The sequence below is a fragment of the Cryptotermes secundus genome, unplaced genomic scaffold, assembly GCF_002891405.2.
Source record: "Cryptotermes secundus unplaced genomic scaffold, Csec_1.0 scaffold968, whole genome shotgun sequence".
Taxonomy (NCBI): Eukaryota; Metazoa; Arthropoda; class Insecta; order Blattodea; family Kalotermitidae; genus Cryptotermes; species Cryptotermes secundus.
In genome coordinates, this window is record NW_019719376.1 from 323,682 (window position 1) to 343,023 (window position 19,342).

At 37.5% G+C, this 19,342-nt stretch overlaps 1 protein-coding gene across 1 annotated transcript; it reads left to right on the forward strand.

The window, feature by feature from the left end:
• Positions 1-6,670: 6,670 nt before the first annotated feature.
• On the forward strand, positions 6,671-18,534 carry LOC111865853 (calcineurin B homologous protein 1; the record flags this gene model as incomplete). Its single annotated transcript, XM_023854231.2, is given in 4 exon segments — positions 6,671-6,746; positions 9,800-10,063; positions 17,780-17,873; positions 18,122-18,534. Coding segments are annotated over 4 exon segments (570 nt in total). The 3' UTR covers positions 18,267-18,534.
• Between the last annotated feature and the right edge of the window lie 808 nt (positions 18,535-19,342).

The window sequence follows — 19,342 nt, forward strand, 5'->3', positions numbered from 1 at the left end:
CGAAAAAATATGCACAGAACCTACATCTCACTTCGGCGAAATAGTCAATTAATTTGAAAGCCCTAGGTGTATGCATTGGTGACTTCGACCTCTCTTGAACGGTAAGACGATGAAAAAATAAGCAACGAAAATGTTTACAGTACGTAACAAAGACGGTGAGTCACAATTGCGGAGTGTGGGTTTAGCTGAAGTGTGCGCGCGCTCTGTTTCCAGCACAACTTCAACACATAATGTAAATGTCTACAGTGTTCTCGTACAGTGGGAGCATGTGAATACGTCTTTGCTCACTTGTGAATGCATCTCACGGAGGTAACGAACTGGCTTCTGCAAGGTCAGAGATGATAGATAGTGCCGGAAGTAGCACCGGAAATTGTCTCCTACCTCATCCTTAGTGCTGCAGTGTTGCGCAACTCTCATCCCTGGGAAAGGTGTAAAGCGGACCTTACACGAGCAGTAATAATGTCATTATCTTATCGGAATGACATTAATAATGATCGCGTAAGGTTGATGGAACTGGAATGATGGTCAGTAATGATACGAATCCGGATTTGCTGATTTCGAGGCATCATTACTGGCGCGTGGTGGGGATACTGTCATTAATAATGACCATGCAGAGTGCGCGAGTCATTACTCTTTCATTACTCAGTTCGCTTTGTGGAGTCAGAGTGGCAGTAACTAGACATAGACAGCGAAGGAGAGATCTCCGTCACTGAATCCCCTACAAGTTAAGTGAATGCAGAAGAGGGCGAAATTCTTCGAAACTTCATAGAGACATAGGAAGCCCTACCGGAACTGTGGAACCCCAATAACCCAGTGTATTTAAATAAGACAAAGAGAAATATAGCGTTGGATTTTAGCGTCCTGTTGCACTGACTTTCATCCATGATACGTATGTAATGGCCGTCTTATAGTGCACTCAATTTCATATGTCGCTTCTTACTACATGTTTCGGCAACATAGTGCCATCTTCAGGTTCGTTATTTACGCTACACTATTACATTGTTTGCCATCTTGTGTCTTTCATAAAATTATTTAGAAAGCACATTATTCGCCAACACAGTAAGTACTAAACATTATAACACAACACATAACAGATAGAAGTCGAAAGTAATAATAATAATAAGTACCATTTTCAAATTTCAGGTACACACAGAAACGACTCCCAGAGTGGACGAACCAAACCATACGCGAGTTTGAATTTAGACATATAGATGAATAATCTTAACAAGTTTTAGTATATACAAATTTGATTATAGTTGGCGAATAATGTACTTTCTAAATAATCTCATGAAAGACACAAGATGGCATACAATGTAATAGCTTAGCGTAAATAACGAACCTGAAGATAGCACTATGTTGCCGAAACATGTAGTAACAAGCGACATATGAAATTGAGTGCACTACAAGACGGCCATTACATACGTATCATGAGACATATAGCCTTGGACAAACTGCTGAATATATACATTAAAATAAAACCAGGGCTAGTCGCGTTGGTGTGAGACGAAGACTCAACATGCTTCGCTGTAACTACAGGAAGGAATTAAAGGAAGTTCTGACATCGAAGAGGTCGGGAAGCGGTACGGATGAAGTGTATCAGCCTACTTCCTGGGTATTTTACGCCCTCCAGTTTCTCGACAGATTTGCGCAACCAGTCAATGCCAATGTAAGGCAGGTAGACGAGGTAAGTACCTACATATATAAATTTTATCAATAATAATTTTTGTCTGTATACATATTAGAGAATTCTGCGTCATGGCCCTTGTGTTACTGTAACAATTAGAACCTCTACATGTGTCGTGTGTCAAGGTGTGTCCAAATTTTACATAATGGGTTATCCAGATTTCTAGGGGCGTTCAAAGTTGAGGGTCATCAAAATTTTAATGGGTGCCCAAAAGTGTGTTAAAGCTGGACAAACGGCCTTACAGGATATTTCTTACAAAGAGAAGGCAGAAACTGGGCAATGCCGGGTCCTTTAAGCTAGGTGGAAAGGCAACAGACTTTTTGTCAAAGATTTAAATGAAATTGGCTCTGCGGTTACTGCAAGCCACCATGAAACCCCATCTAATCCTCCACCCGTAATTTCATCCCATTGAGATTTTGTGATTATACTAGATACAAAACCTTTTGACCGAACTGAACCAGAAGTGCTTTAAATACACACAAGCACCGGGGAGGAAATAAACCCCACAAAAACTCATGGGGTCGGATTTACGATTCTAGCTACTGTTGTTAAAACAACAGGCCTGGGCTCTTGTCAAGGAATACTGAACTATGTTCTCATAGCTTGGCAGAATTTATTATGAACATTATTATTTCCTTTCTTATTATCGTTAAACTAAGAGAAACAAGCATTTATTTTTCAAGCACTTAATACACTTTGTTTTTACATTCTGTAATCAAACACATACAAAGAAAAGTTTCATAAGTCCATTGTTGTAGTACTCACCATATTTATCTAGGTTTTCTGTGCATCTGAGGCACTATTTCTGTTCAGAGTGTTTTGTAAATCCACAAGGTCGTATTCATCAGTACTTGTTTCATTTGAGTGAAGGTACGTATACTTGATTATTTTCCTTAGCAAGGAAATTGTGCAATTTTCCTTTTGCGGTTCAAGGCTGATTGGTTTCTGAAATATACCAAATTTGGAAGCCATAATTCCAAAAGTATTTTCCACAACTACACGAGCTCTTGACAATATTTTATTGAATTCATATTGAGTTTCATTCAGAAAATTCTGAGAATAGGGTTTTATTAAATTTACGTCTAATGCAAATGCCTCGTCCGCGACGAACACGTACAGAAAATGTGGGTTTTGGCAAATTCAGGGCTCTTTGCTGTAAACGTTCCTCAAATTTTGAGTAGTACAGGACTCCTCCATCCGATATTTGTCCATTCGTGCCAGCATCTATCATGATGAATTCCTCTGTTGCGTTTACCTCAGCTAACAGCATGATGCTGAAAACCCCTTTGTAATTGTAGTATAAAGAATCTGATTTCGCTGGTTTTTAATGGCAATAAGCTTGCCATCAATTGCCCCCACGGTATTCCAAAATTGATGAAGATGGCCGAAATCACTCGCGATGTTAACCCATTCCTCAGGAGTTCTGGGAAACTTACAAATGAAGGAAATGTAAATACAACAAATAAGTACATACAAGATAATTTAGTAACAACAACAATAACAATTTTTATCTATATTCAGGACACTCATGATGGAACAGACAGTGAGGTACACGGAGGACAATTCCCGACATCAGCAGCCCCTACCGCATTACGATAATTAATTCTTCCACCACCACCACCACCACCACCACCACCACCACCACCCAAGGAACGATGTGTACTTGGACCAACTGCGAAACAAAATAAGCTTCTACAGAAACTTGTTCATATCTGGACCAACCGAGGGAACTCCAAGAAAATATCCAAACTATTGCCAAGGCTTGGGGTGAGAAACTCAATACACTGGATCCTCAGCAAAGAGCTTTAGCTGAGAAAGCTATTAGTGATATACTTTTGAGGCGAGTCAAGGCACTCTACACAGATATTCTGTGAAAATCAACGAGGATCCCGTGTACGGTATCATTTCGTCGCTAACTTCCTTCCACATCACTGTAAGAAACCTATCACTTCAATCCTCTTCATCTGCGGATACCTCTTCTTGTCCCTCACCAGCTGAAGAACAAGAAGATGCATTGCCTACATTCTTTACAAACTTTAAACCCTAATTATGATCCTTTATGTTATTCTGTAACAGTTTCATTGCTAGTTTCATGTTTCGTTAGTCACATGCTTTTCAAAAGAATTTTTATGTGTCATTGTTCAAGATACTGTATTCTAATAAATAATTTCTAACTAGTTGATATGTTTTAAACATACCCTACTGCACTCGAATTTTAACTGATACAATAAGTAAATCATTGATACAAAATAATAATTGATTACTTCATACTATAGTAACCTGTAGAAATATGTTTGGTGAATCTGAGATTTTAACTATTACCTCATTATATATATTTGAAATTTTATGTTTTATAATAAAGAACAAGTTATTTACAACTCAGTATTCTGACATTCACAGCTACAATATCATACATAAACATAATTTGTATGTCCAATTTTGTAATATCGATCGTTACAAAAGAGGTGTAATTTGTATGGGTACTAAAATATTTAATTGCCTTCCCTTTGAATTGAAAGGCGTTAAATATTTTAATGTTTTTAAGAGGAAACTAAAAATTATTTGCTGTGCAGCGCTTTTTATTCTCTTCAATAATTTTTAAACTAATGTTGGATTGATGACTAGCTTGTCGATTGTTACTTGGTTTGCAATTTTTAATACTGTGTTTACATGTTTTATATTACTGACATTTTTCTTTTGGTCTTCTGTATTTTTTATTGTTATGTTCCTTATAACGGTTGTTATATTATAATGATAAATCACTGTGTAAATTTTATGTGACTGACATGTGATGTATTCGCTATTATTTCTTGACATGTCCAATTGTATTCCCTTCAGTTATGGACGAAAATAAAGTTGAAACAATTATACAAAAGAGGTCTTATACTTATATATACTCTTGCAGAACGTATACATAAGCACTTCACATGTTTCAACAACAGCAACGCTTATTGCAGCAGGTGACATGACAGCTGAAAACTTGAGGTCGTCAAAGTTTCTTCCTGTTGCCAGGTATCACAGGGTCACTGCAAATCTTTCATTCACCGGTAAACTCTCCCTCATATTAGTGTCCTTCCTTATTAACAAAAGTTCGACCATTCAAAGAACCTTATCAAATGTTCCTTCACTCATACGAAAATAGTTTCTGTAATCTTCTGATTCTCTTGCACCAGTTTCTTTTAGCAGAACAACATGGGAATACTTTTCACGTTTTTGTAACCAGTTTTTCATTCAGCGTCGGCCCTTAATATTCGTTTTGTGCCTAATGCTAAAATTATAGCAATAGATGCTTTTCTGCGAGGATCCATTATAATCCTCGAGAAATCTGACACAAAATAAATACGCTCCTCTCTTGACGAGTCGAGTGGTACCGAGGCAAATAATGTCATATCAAATGATCGTGTAAGGTTGAAAAGTAATGAAGGAGTAATGAAGGAAGAGAATGACTGTTACCGATCGTGTAAGGTCCGCTTTACACCATTCAACGCTAATAGCAGGGTTGCCAATCAGATGAATCTGTTACTAGATCGCACGTTTTTTAGAAATTTTGAGCTAGTTATTTTTTATTTCACGACACGTCGAAATTCTGGAGATTCCAATTAACGCGGTGACAAGTCTAGTATCATTGGTCCCGGAAAGATGACGATTATTGATGGCTTAATAAGATATCTGATTATTTTTTTTAGTTCGCTTTGTGGGGGGTGGAGTCCAACTGGGTCCACTCGGCACGGCGGCCACTGATTGGCCTATTGTAGCCTGCCCCGGGTGATTATGATGATGGAAAATTTGGTGGAATGAAGTTTGGCAGGGGAAACCGAAGTACTCGGAGATAAACCGTCCCAGCGCCACTTTGTCCACCACAAATCCCACTTGACCAGACCCGGGATCGAACCCGGGCCGCCGCAGTGGGAAGCCAGCGACTAACCGCTTGAGCTATGGCGCGGCCTTGATATATGATTAAAGGAAAGAGACTTCTGTTTTTAAGGGTCCGAACTGTTTCTTATGTGATTTAAGATGCGCAATAATCAGCAGTATTAATTTTTCTTAACAACAGCATATTTGTATTTAATCTTGAAATGCAGGGAATGGCGATTTAATTAAAATCTTCTCATTAGGCATCTGCAAGCAATCTTAAAATTGTGTTCAGCGAATCAATATGTACGTATTCACTTTTGCATCAAAAGATAGAACGCTGCATTGAAGAAAACAAGTTTTGACAACAACAAAAAAATTAAACGAAGTACACTTTGAGATCTACCCACATCATACCTACGTAACAATAAAACTTACTTGAAATTAATTAATTTAAGGAATTGAATTACATAACAAATTATGCATGTAGAATGTATGTAACACGTTAAAAGCAAATGCTGAATTTTGCGTTGATTGGTAGTATTTCTGATTATTTTAAATCACGCTGAATTATTTAGAGTGGGCTTATTTTTATGCAGTAACGTTTCAATTCAACAAGCTTCTAGCTTGGTATAAAGAATATTAATGCTTTCTTTGGTTGCTTTGTTAGCGATTACCCGCAACTCAAATGGCAAGCGAGTTGTTTCGCGAAAAATCTAGTTCCGTGAATGCAGTGTTGATTTTTTCCTATAAGTGATACTGCTGAGTGGTGTACTCGCACAAAATGGGAAAATCACAATATGGAGAAAGTTTTCGGATGAGGCTAAAAGACGGGAATTGTATCTAGTGATTTTCTGGGGAAATTTATGCTTGGGACATTTGTAACACTGACGCCCATCGTAGCTACACACAGCTCAGTGTTTATAGCACGGTGATTTGATAAGTTGATAACTCTGACTAGTCTGACGCCGCTGATAACGGATGAAAGCAGATGTAATATAATTGCCGTGTAGGGTCCGTAGTTCTGTGTGCATAGTGATCTGGTGTCTAGGGGTTTGCAGTGCTCTGTAACTAAGTTACGTTGAATGATTGTACACTCAAGTGAATGGTACCTGGTACTTCATAGTATTTAAATTCTGGAATATGGGTAACAGGTCTTCCTTGCTGCTACGAGAAGAAGAGATTGCTCAGATTCAAGAAGAAACTGGTTGTAAGAATTGCTCTAATTTGTCTCATTGAAATTTATATGCCGGTGAATGACGCAATTAAAATATATGCAGTTATTACCGACAGCAAACCTAAAATTGCGTGCAACGAATTAGTGTGTATTCACTTTTATTGCTAAAAAGGGATCAAAACAAGTCAAGAAAACCAGTTTCGATAAATAAATTAAAGGAAACAACACTTTGAGATCTACTCTCGTCATAGCTTTATGTAAATATAAATTTAAAATTCTAAGACACGGCTAATAGGTCTTTATTGCAGTTGCAAGGGGAAGAAATTGCTCAAATACAAGAAGAAACTGGTTGCAATAATTATTCTAATGTATTCCTTTAAAAGTTATTCGAATATTTGTAAAGCAAGTTCTTTATGACCCTGAAATTGTTTTTATATGTTTTTAAACAAAAGTTGAAGCCATGATGGCTAGCCTACAAGCGATTAATTGTTTGCAAAATTCAAACGTTTCAGGCTGTTATAAGAGGAACGTTCATGAATGTGTAGAATTTACTGTATTAGACTTCCTGTTTTATTGACATTGATGGCAGTATTAATCCATAATGTGAGGTTAAAAGTGAGTTTTAGGCAAGGAAATGAAAGCCTGCATATGGCCCATGTAGGTTATTGCCTGATGAATGTGTACACAGATTGAATTAACTGAGAAATTAGTTTGAACTGAGTTCGTTTCATTCAGAACTCCATCATGCCACTGCAGTTTTTAATTTTTTATATTGAACTGAGAACTTTTTTAGTATGTCCTTTATCACTTTAGCAAGTCATAGTGATTATGTAACAGTTTTAATGACTGTACTTCAGTTAGCCCAGCATGCTTTGTTCCTAAGACCATGGTCAAGGGCATATGTACAAAACGGTCAGGAAGTTATAAGTTTTATGTCTCAAGTAACACTTTAATAGAATGCAAAGTTAACTAAATACCAAATATATTCAAGCCATAGGAGATAAGCTGATCCTAACTTTAGAATACAATCAAAATAACAATTTCATGGTGTACCATCAGAACATTAAAGGACTCTCAGACAAAATTGATCAGTTATTAATATTTATTAAAAATACACTTTTATTCTGTATTCATTGTTACGTTGAACACCATAAGAAGGCACCAGAGCACAGAATGCTGCACTGTGCAACAGGAATTGAAGTTCTCTTTAACATTCATCTCCTAGTTGCACAAGAGTATACACATGTGGTTTTCAACTTTTCATAAACAAACTAGAAAACATGAGTTATTTGTGTAAACTTAAAGCAGAATTTGTCATCTGTGGTGACAAAAATACTGATTATCTTACTGAAAGTTACCACAATGTTGAAACTCACTGCTGAAATCCCTTTTATCTTATATCAGTAGTTAACTTCCTTATAAAAATTCAGAATTATGCTAGTACTGCCATTGATAATTTTCATATATAAGTTCTGGGAAAGATATTTCTATTGAACCATTGATAAATGGACTATCTGCATGATGCTCAGTTTTTAGTTATAAAAAATATAGTATCAGTTTTAAATTATCATAATTACAAGAAACAAATCAGACTTAAAGCAATGATGCTGTTAAACAGTTTACAACAGATCTAAATAATGGAAATAAGCAATCATTATTAATTGGCCATCATGTAGTTTCAAGAATTTTTTAAGCAAGTTTCCCCAGAAAAATTAGGAAAAGATGTCTGAAAATAAAGAATAGATAGCACTACTGAAACATCTTATACACTTAAATGAGAGCCTTTACTTAAATAGCTCAGCTAGTAACAACCAAATAATGAAAATACACTACACGAACAGTGCAAAGTTTTAACTTAGGCAATTAAGACACTAAAAACTTAAAGTAAGATGCAGCAAAATACTTAGCTAAACCAGGCACTAAAAATCCCCAAATATAAATATTATACACACAAAAGCAAAAAAATTGGTCAACAGGTAAAACCCTGCTGAATTTTACAGATAGAGTTATTACACACTCTTAATAATGAAATGCATGTTGGAATATCTTGTGATCTTGGTAAAGCATTTGATTGCTTAAATCATGGAACACTATTATCAAAATTAAGTGTCTCTGAAGTTCACAGTAAAGCTTTAATGTTGGTTTAAATTGTACCTTTATGATGGGAACCAACAGGTAGAAGTAAAGTTACCATATCAAAATTATAGAACCTACTCACATTGGGGGAATTATAAAACATGGACTTCTAAAGGCCCTATGCTTTTTCTTATATATGTATGTCAGTTATCTTCCTGCAGCCATCAGCCGTCAGTGTAAACCCATCCCCTTGCTAATGGTACTAGCATTATTTCATTTCCAGAATACCTAAACAGATAGTTTAAAGCCAGTAAACTGAACATAAATTTTGTACTAACAACAAAACTTGTGTTAATATAGATTATGTTTATAAAACAATTGGAGAAGCAGAAACAGCTAAGTTTCTTGGCCTTCAAAGGGATGATAACTTAAACTGGAAAACACATATAAAAGGTAAAACTGTCTCTGTAACAGACCATGAAGGCCCATAGGCTTGTGAGAAGCTGAGGTTCCCACATCGTCAAGACAGCTGGCTCTCAGATGGTATTAAGGTTGTCAGCCTTACACACTGGCAGCCTTTTACCCTCCCAGGAATATTCCTGGTACTCATTTCTGAGTCAACCCCATGGCTATAGTGTGGCTGGAAGGATTAGGTAAATTTAAAAAATCCAATGACCTCATCTGGATTCGAACCGTGACCTTCTGCCTTGTAGCACAGTGCCTCAACCAACTACGCTACTACATGCCCCCCTGGAAAACATATATTAAATATATTATTCATAAACAATATATGCTTTAGTGTGAGGACAGTCACATCACTCATGAAAATTGAAAGTAAAATATCTTATATGTCACTCATGTTGCATGGAAGGAATGGTCTCAAGTGTAAATACATGGTGATGCTTCTTTGATGTAATTTTATACTTAAACCTAGAATACATTTTTTGCTTTTGTCCTCGCCATTATTTGTTACTTTCCAAGGTGCAAATGTGTGTTTGGTTTGTCAATAGTTACACCCAATCAGATAGAACGTCTGTACAGTAGATTCACAAGTCTAGACCGTGGTGACTGTGGAACTCTGAGCCGTGAAGACTTCTTACGCATTCCAGAGCTTGCCATAAATCCTTTGGGTGATCGAATTGTACATGCTTTCTTTGAAGAAGGTTGCAGTGATCGAGTCAACTTTCTGCAGTTTATGCAGGTCTTGGCCCACTTTCGTCCCATAAAGAAGGGGAGAGACAACAAGCTGAATTCAAGAGAACAGAAATTAAAATGTGAGTGTGGTAATACACTAAGAATATAATGCCTGGTCTGGGTTAGAATCATCTGCCCCCTTGGGGTCAGGATTGAAATGTGTATAGTGTTTACCTGAGCAACATGTCTCATGCTCATATCTGTGTGATCCAAGCTGCTTATTATTTCTAGTAGATATGTTATCATAATATGGAATATGAGTGAGCAAGTTGGCTCATGTAGTAAAGCTTCTGACTTGTAATTGGGAAGAGTGCAGTTCAGTCTCACTCAGGACACTATCTTGACCTGATCCCCCCCCCCCCNGTCTACAACAGTACACTCTAGCTGTTTTAGGCAGCGTCTACACAAGCGCACAAAATGCGTCCGTTGTAACGAATGTACTTTGTTGAGGACACCACACACTTGTTTTTTGTCTGCAGTGGAGCCAGAAGAAAGCATAGCATTCGCCTCTCTTGTTTATTTCTACAACGGATGTCACGACATTCGTTACAACGGACGCATTTTATGCGCTTTTGTAGATGCTGCCTTAGTGTTATGAGCTGCTCCTCATAAGGAAAATGCAGACTAGCTTTTCTTGCTAGGCTTAGAGTTACCCCCCTCCCAATCCCATCACATGCACCTTTGTCATGTAATGTTGCAAAGAGGTGACACTTAATGTCCATACAAAAATTATCTGTATAATAGCAGAGGTTGTTGATATGTTTCCTGTTATTACAAAGTGGTGACTTCTAACGATCCCAGAGTCTTATTCTAGGATGAAACAATGTGAATTGGCTAAGTTTTAAAACTGTTCAAGTATTCCACTTTGTTTGTCACGTTCTGAGCCTCATTTATAGATCTTGGGAAAATTTTTAGTGATATTTATCACAGATTCTTTGCCCTTTCCAAATACCAGGATCCTTTTGTTTTTCTTGGAATTTTCAGTTATTTTTTAAAACATGATGTTCTCCGACACATATGGCACTTGCAGCCATTTTAAACTTGGAAAATTAATAAACACCCTTGATAAAGCCACTACGCAATTTGCCACACAAGGAAATACAATTTAATTCAACTGCCATTGGGTATGAACTGAAAGACTGGAGGAATCATGATGCCCTGCAGCATGTCTGTACAGGTCACAACACGAGTCATCATGCCGAATTATACTCCTGACAGACATCTCATCACTTTCATCTCCCAACATGTTACTTCCCAAAGTTTATTGAAATAATATCAACAGTTGTGTATGCGGTTTTTATAAATTGGGTCAAAAGTCTAGGTCAAAGTGTTAGAGGTGATTCAAAATATTTTCAGTAGCATATCAAATAAAAGTGCAATTTAACAGCTTTCAATTAGTATAAGAGTAAGCTCCTTATTATATTAGGCCCAGAGTTACAAGAATGTTGGTGAATCAGAACAAGGGAAAATCTATGGAAAACTAATGAAGGTTCAGAGTGGTGTATCTCTGAAATCAATGGACACAGGAAGGTAAAATTTCATACATGCCACTTCCTAAAGAAACCCAAAAAGCTTGCAAATGTTATTAGAATCAGAGATGGCCATGAAGATTTTGTCGCTAAACTGTGTTGACTGGACATGGGAGTGACCATATACTTTTCATTTCACCTGTTGAAGTCATGAAGACCTTTGTTAGAGCATATCCTAAATAGTCTGCTTTCTTCATCCTTCTTAGGTTCAAATATTTTCTGGAGCACTTTATTTTAAAACTTTTCTAAGTTACAGTTTTCCTTCCCTCAAAGTAATAACACATGTTTCATATTCATATGTAATAACTGGCAAATACTGAACTTGAAATTAAAGTATTCTTAAAATTTGAAGTTTGACTTTATATGAATATACAGTTGTGAAATATTCTTGGATGGTATTTTATAAATAAATCAGTACGGATCTAGAATCTCATCTGAAGTTATGGTGTAACTTGTGAAATATACTTGAAAATTATTACGTCTCGTATCAATATTACGAGAGTTGGAACTTTAATAGTGGCAACAATCCTGTAGAGACACCATGCAATGGAACAAAATAATGTCACTTATACCACACATTAGTTACATACCTACCTTACCTCAGAGCAAATGGACTCTCCCTTCCCACATCATGTGCATGTGCAGTGACAAGAAGAACAGAGCCTCGTGTTAGCTGGCGGTCTAATGTAGTGTTGTCAGAATGTTTTTTAAATAGGAACAAAGGAGTTGGATAAGACTGAATGTGCCAGAGGCGGTACAGCATGACACTGTCATCAAGATCTTCAAGAGGCTTGCGGGGAATTTCCATTGCCTTACAGAACAGTGGCAAGGTGGGTAAAAGCCTCCAACGAGGGATGCCAAAACTTGGCAGACATGCATCGGCCAGGTTGTCCTAGTGTCAGTGAAGAAGAAGTGTATGCTCTTTCTGCGTTACTGGAGAGTGATTGACGCCATACGATTCGTGAGCTGGCCTGAGAGACAGGATTAGTGCATACGACTGTGCTTCACATTCCGAAGGAATGCCTGGGCATGAGAAAAATTGCATCACGATGGGTTCCACATGATTTGACGGAAATGCAGAAATGGCTACCATACAATGCTGCTCGTAATCACTTGGAGCGCTATGAGCACAAAGGACAGGCTTTCTTATGCTGGCTGAGACTACTGTTCATTTTTGGAACACAATCTACGACCAACTTTGAGAAAGAAGTGGCAACACTTTCTGCAGAACCCACCCCTCATTTTGCAGGACAGTGCTCAGCCGCATGCAGTGCAAGCTGTGGCTGATTTATTCAGTCGATGGGGCTGGGAAGTGCTGTACCATCCACCATACTCCCTGGACTTAAGCCCTTGTGACTTTGACTTGATTCCTAAGATGAATGAACCACTTCATGGTATTCGCTTCAGAACTGTTCCAGAGATTTTTCATGCAGTAGACCGCTCCATTCGAACTATCAACACAACAGGAGCTGCTAAAGGTATCCTATGACTTCCACATTGCTGGCAACGGGTTGTACACAATGCTGGTGACTACATTGAAGGACAGTAAAACTTCGAAACATGCATCTATTTTGTATCAGTTGTAAATAAATAGTTGCCACTATTAAAGTTCCAACCCTCGTAAATGCCAGTAATGTGAGAAACAGTAAACATTCTCTGAGGCTATTTAGACTTTTGTATTAATAAATAATTTTAATAAACACAGCATTTCAGAAATGCGTTAATTTTATATCTGCAGATGGAAAGTATATGAAGTGATTCCTACATTATTGGGCCAACGTAACATTGATTCAGTCATGAACAGATCAGAGGTGAAAGTTCATAATTATAGATGGGATACAGTCTTAAAATATGGTGACTCCTGTGTTGCAGGAATAGTGGAGAAATACAGAAAACTACATTATTGAAGTGTGTGCATATTTAATAATTTTTAGTGACACACACACACACACACACGCGCACTCACTCACTCACTCTCTCTCACGCGCACGCACACACACACACACACACACACTGCTCAGTAATGTAGGTCTCAAATTTTAAATTTTTAATAGTCTGCCTTCAGGGTAAAGAAATCTATGATTCTGGTTCATAAATATACTTAGAAAAATCTTGAGTGTATAAGATAGTCAATGACACAAAAATCTAAAAACCTGAGAATCTACCTCACCACTGGATCCTTTGTGTGCTGAGAGGTCCTGGGCTGAATCCCAGGTCGTGTCGTTTGAAATTTATGGTAGTAAATTGATCGGTTCCCTCTGGCTACTTCATTTCTCCTACCAATTATCATTACAACAACAGTTCCACATTTGTTAATAATCCTGTCATTCAGCACTACATAGTCTTGATACTGAGAGATTGTTAAATATCCAACTTAAGAGGAGGAGCAACCATATTGTGCTATGATTACGAGTTTTTATATATTGATGCCACCTGAACTTTAATGCAGTTAGAAACTAAGAAGCCAGTGGTAACATTTATTATATCCTAGAGCTAGAAATGTCAGAAGTGACAGCTAAGATGGTGTATGATGTGATCAGAAACCTTGAAAATAAGCCCCATATGAAGATGGTGTTAGCACCTATTTGATTAAGAGTGGAGGACAGATTGTGGAAAGAAATTTATGGGTTGATCCAAATAATCTGGAACACTGATGACTTTCCTGAAGATTAGAGAACAGCAATTACCTGTCCTATACATAAGATGGGTAGCAAGTTAATATGCAACAACTATAGAGGCATATCTGTTCTAAATGTTACCTATAAGATTTTCACCACCATTCTTGCCAAGTATATTGAACCCTTTGTTGAGAACATACTAAGTGAATACCAGTGTGGCTTTTGCAAAGGACATTCCACAACGGATCACATCTTCACAATACGGCAAGTCCTTGAAAAATGCTATAAGCAAAATATAAATTTCCACGAGCTGTATATAGACTCAGACAAACTTTCAATAATATTAATAGACAGTTTATTTATGAAGCTATGGCTGAATTTGGAATTCCATCTAAACTAGTTTCACAAAAATGATCCTTGAAATGATGTAGAACAAAGTTAAAATTCAAAACAAACTCTCATACAGCTTTATGTCTAAAACAGGAATGAGACAGGGAGGCTCCCTCTCCACTGTCTTCTTTAACATCACTTCGGAAAAAAGTTCTTAGAGAAATAGATGTGAACCCAGGTGGCAGAATTTTCAATAGAACACAGCAGATATTGGCATATGTGGATGATATAGCCATTCTTACCCACAAAACAAATGCTTTAAATGAAGTCCTTGAACAAATGAAGGGAACATCATCATATACTGGGTTAATAATCAATACTGAGAAAATCAAGTCGTGCAAGGTTGTGGAAGGAGTGGAATGGCAAAAACTGGCATTGCAGTAGGCAAGAAAAGCTTCGAAGAGGTCTCATCTTTCAAATACCTCAGATCTCTCGTAACAAGTAGCAGTGACTCAGCTGTATATATAAAGGAAAACATTTCTGTAGGCAACATATGTTTTTGTGCCCTTGGAAGCATCCTCAGAAAATCCAGGAAAATCAAAATAAATTATTTAAAAACAATAATTCAACCTGCTGTCCTTTTTTGATAGTGAAACCTGGACACTTACAGAGAAATCGACAACAACCCTCATGTCCTGGGGAAGGAAAATTTTGCAAAGGATATGTAGCCCTGTATATGTAAATGGTACATGGTGAATAAGATCTAATACAGAACTAGAAAATGTATATAATAGACCAGACATTATGGCTGAGATCAAATCTAGAAGAACGGAATGGAAAGCAGCAGGGTACCACAAAAAATCCTGGATGGCAGACTTGAGGGAAAAGAGGCATTGGGAGACTGGCTGGATGGTGATGCAAATGATTTAAGAAATATGGGAGCAAGGCAGTGAACAAAGACAAAAATGGGCAGGAATAGTGAGGGAGGCCAGAGAAGAAGATATATTGATGCATTTTAATTAATAGTAACCTTGATACTAAATACATTCAGTTCCTGATTAACATGAGTTTTACCAACATAAATTTGGTGTAACACAGTTTTTTTTAGTTTTAATTTTGACTAATATGACTTTGTATGGGGCTGAAACTTGGACACTTAGGGCAGTAGATCAGAAACACCTGGAAAGCTTCAAAATGTGGTGTTGGAGAAGGATGGAGAAGATCAGTTGGACCAATTATGTGAGAAATGAAGAAAGTGTTATTTAGAGTCAGTGAGCAGAGGAATATCCTACACGAAATAAGAAAACGGAAGGCTAATTGGATTGGTCATATCTTACGCAGTAACTGCCTTCTAAAAGAAGTTATTGAAGGAAAGATAGAGGGGCGGATAGAAATGACCAGAAGATGAGGAAGAAGACGTAAGAAGATGCTGGATGACCTTGGGGACAGAAGAGGATATTCTCATTTGAAGGAGAAAGCTGTAGATCGCGTTAAGTGGAGGAACTGTTTTGGAAGAGACTGTAGACCTGTCGTCTTGACAGATTACTGATGAGTGAATGACTGAGTTGTGATTTAAAGTGATTTCTCCAAGACTTATCCATTACAGTATTTCATATGGGAAATTAATGTTTGACTAACTCAATTTCACCTTACATGAAATGTTTCAAGAATGTGTCTCATTTTAGTAGGGGACTGGGTGTATAGGGTAAATCAGAACACTTTAAGATACCACCAATATTAAACTCTCTACATAATGTTCATGTAACACAAAGACTAGAGGCATCCTCTCCAAGTGTCTTTCAGACCTCACAGAGGTTCTGCATGAGCCCAAGCCGCATGGCAGACATGACTCAGATCCTTCAGTTCTTCCCAGACCTCTACCAATGCCTGGTAATTGATGCCATTGCTTCAGTGATCTGGAATATTTGTTTGCAGTGCTGGTACAAACACAGTGTTCTTCATGTAAGCTTACAGAGAGAAGTCATGTTTCAGAATCTAGCAACCTGGGGGGACCAGGAGCAGCACATTTCATCTTCTTTGGTTCTGTGTCCCATTCAGCATTGTGAACTACTGCTTGTAAGCTTTCTTAAGCAAATGCTTCCACAGAATACAGCCTGATGGTTGTTTGAAGCACATGTGACTTCACAGGCTGTGTCAAAAGCTTTCCTTTGCATGCTGCACAATTTCTTCAGGAACACGGGGATTACTGGATCTGTTTCTCTTGCAAATATACCTTTTGGTTTCAAACTGCTTACACCAAGTAAAGATTGACTTTATTGTGGTGGATCCTTCTGGTAACATTTACAAGGGCCCTGTTGCATGCTTTTAACAGAATTTGCTGTCAAATACTGAATGACATGATTCTTTCTCCAATGTAGAAACCATTTTCACAACCTGAGGTGGGAAGAGAATTATGTTTCAAGGTGGTAATAGAAAGAAACATGGTTACCATCTGAAGATGGCACAGAATGGGTAAAAATATATAATGCGAAGTAAGAACATGTAAGGACGTGAATTGTATAATTGGTCTTAAAATAAATACTGTATATTTGTGTAGAACAGTGAGGGCTATACTGTAGACTGATCTGTGTTTTAGTGTAGTTGAAACAGGCTTTATTTAATGAAGTCTTGGATAATTAAGTCTTACCGGTATGGAATGAATTTCCAGCACCAGTGATGGGTCAGATGTAGCCTCCAGTTTACTCCATACTGATATGGCTGATTGCTCAAGATGACTTCATTGGATTCAACTTCCATGGAAGTTCTAGTCATATCTTTTATACAACTTCTGCAGTTTTGACTGTAATTGCCCTTGTATCGTATTTACCTGGTAAAAGGAGATCTCTTTTTTCCTAATCTAGCATCTGGAAAACAAGAGGGACTGTACATTTTTGCACCTTTGGAGGGAGGGGGGGCTGTGGCTAGAACCTGGTAACCACAGTGCAGGCAGTAGCTGAATTGTATGTTATTTAAGTTGAATTAAATAGTAGTTGGAAAAAATCCTACTCAGCTTTAGAAATGAGGGGAAAAAATAGTTTGAAGAAAGCAGTCTTCTGGGATTTGGCACTGTGTATATGTGGTGTTAACCGACGTTTTGGAGGAACGTATCGCCTCCATCTGCTTTTACCGGTTCTCACGGTCTCTTCGCTTGCAGATTTCTTATTTTTTTCTTCTACCCTGAAGATGGAGGCGATACGTTCCTCCGAAACGTCGGTTAACACCACATATACACGGTGCCAAATCCCAGAAGACTGCTTTCTTCATAGTCACCGCCGTGAAAGCCTCAAATCTTAAAAAATAGTTTGTTTTCTATTTTCAGTTGCATTCAAGATGTATGATTTGGATAATGATGATAAGATTTCCAAAGATGAACTTTTAGCTATTCTTCACATGATGGTTGGAGCTAATATCAGGTAGGTAACAGACCAAGACAAAACTAATAAAATAAAAAGTAAAGCTATCCCTGTAACAGGCTGTGGAGGCCCATAGGATTGTGAGATGTTTAGGTTCCCACATCTTCTAGACAATTGGCTCATAGATGGCGGTAAGGTTGTCAGCCCTACGACTAAGACAAAAATGGCTCTGTGTGTATGTATGTATATATATATATATATGTGTGCGCGCTTTACAATATTTTGATGTTTTATTTTCCCTTTTCCAGTGAGGAACAGCTGACAAGCATTGCTGAGCGTACAATCTTAGAAGCAGATCAGAATGGTGATCAAATGATTTCTTTTGAGGAATTTTGTAATGCATTAGAGAGGACCGATGTTGAGCAAAAGATGTCTATCCGATTTCTTAACTGAGATATACATATATGTTTATAAATGAATTGTGATTATAGAAGGGCCATTTCCTTTGGAATGAGTACAAGGATACAATCAAATGGTTGTACATTAGTCTGTTAGGGTGGGAGGTTCTTGAATATCATTTCAACGTTGTATTGAATTATATATATTATATTTTTGATTGTGCAGGGTAACATAATTGTACCTATAATTTTGCAATTAGTTGCAAATACTGTACTATATTCAATATTGTAATATAAGAATAAATAGCGTTATTTTACTTGAAGTGAATGGCTTCTGGAAAGGAGTACATTGTTGGTTTTGCAATGTTTCAGCAGACATTACAGTTGCTGTGTTCAGAGATTATCCCCTAAAGCTGGAATAATGCATTACATTGGCCATGAAAATCTAAGAGCAGGAACTATTAAAAAAAGCCGAATGGGCAGATTATGCAATCCATATACACCTCATAACTTCTGAACCAATTTGGTCTTTCACAAGTTTGAGTGTGCTTTTGAACATCTCTGCAAGTATCTCCTTTTATGCAACATTTTCCTCTGAATCATCTTTTTACTGTGGGCTATCAAGGTAAGCATCTTATTTCCTACTGCAGCCCATTTAGTGTCTTCAGTGTACTTTCTTAACACATTGAGGACCGGTCACATGATATCATGATTTAGGACATGTTAGGTTGTAACACACTAACCTTGCTCTGGCGCCACCCAAGTTGCACACACTGGCATAATAAAACTCTGGAATGTTTGCTTACTTGTCAGTAACTTGACCTCGCTGTGTTCTTAACCCACTATAAATGAAAATACTTTGATGCTCTTTGAGCTGTATGTATCAGCCAGTAGTTAGTGGTGGGGTATGGACAAGGACAAATTCTTCTCCGATGAGCTAGCTGACCTGACTTGTGAGACACATAGTCATGGTGATTCAGAGAGTGGCAGTGACAGGGGAGAACAAAGAATTGTGGTCACAGACAGTAAAAGTGACAGTAGCTCCAACGATAATGGGGGTAATAACATTTCGGGGACAGTAAAAAATCTAAAAAAATCACAAAAATCTAAACCCTGACTCCAAATTGAAAT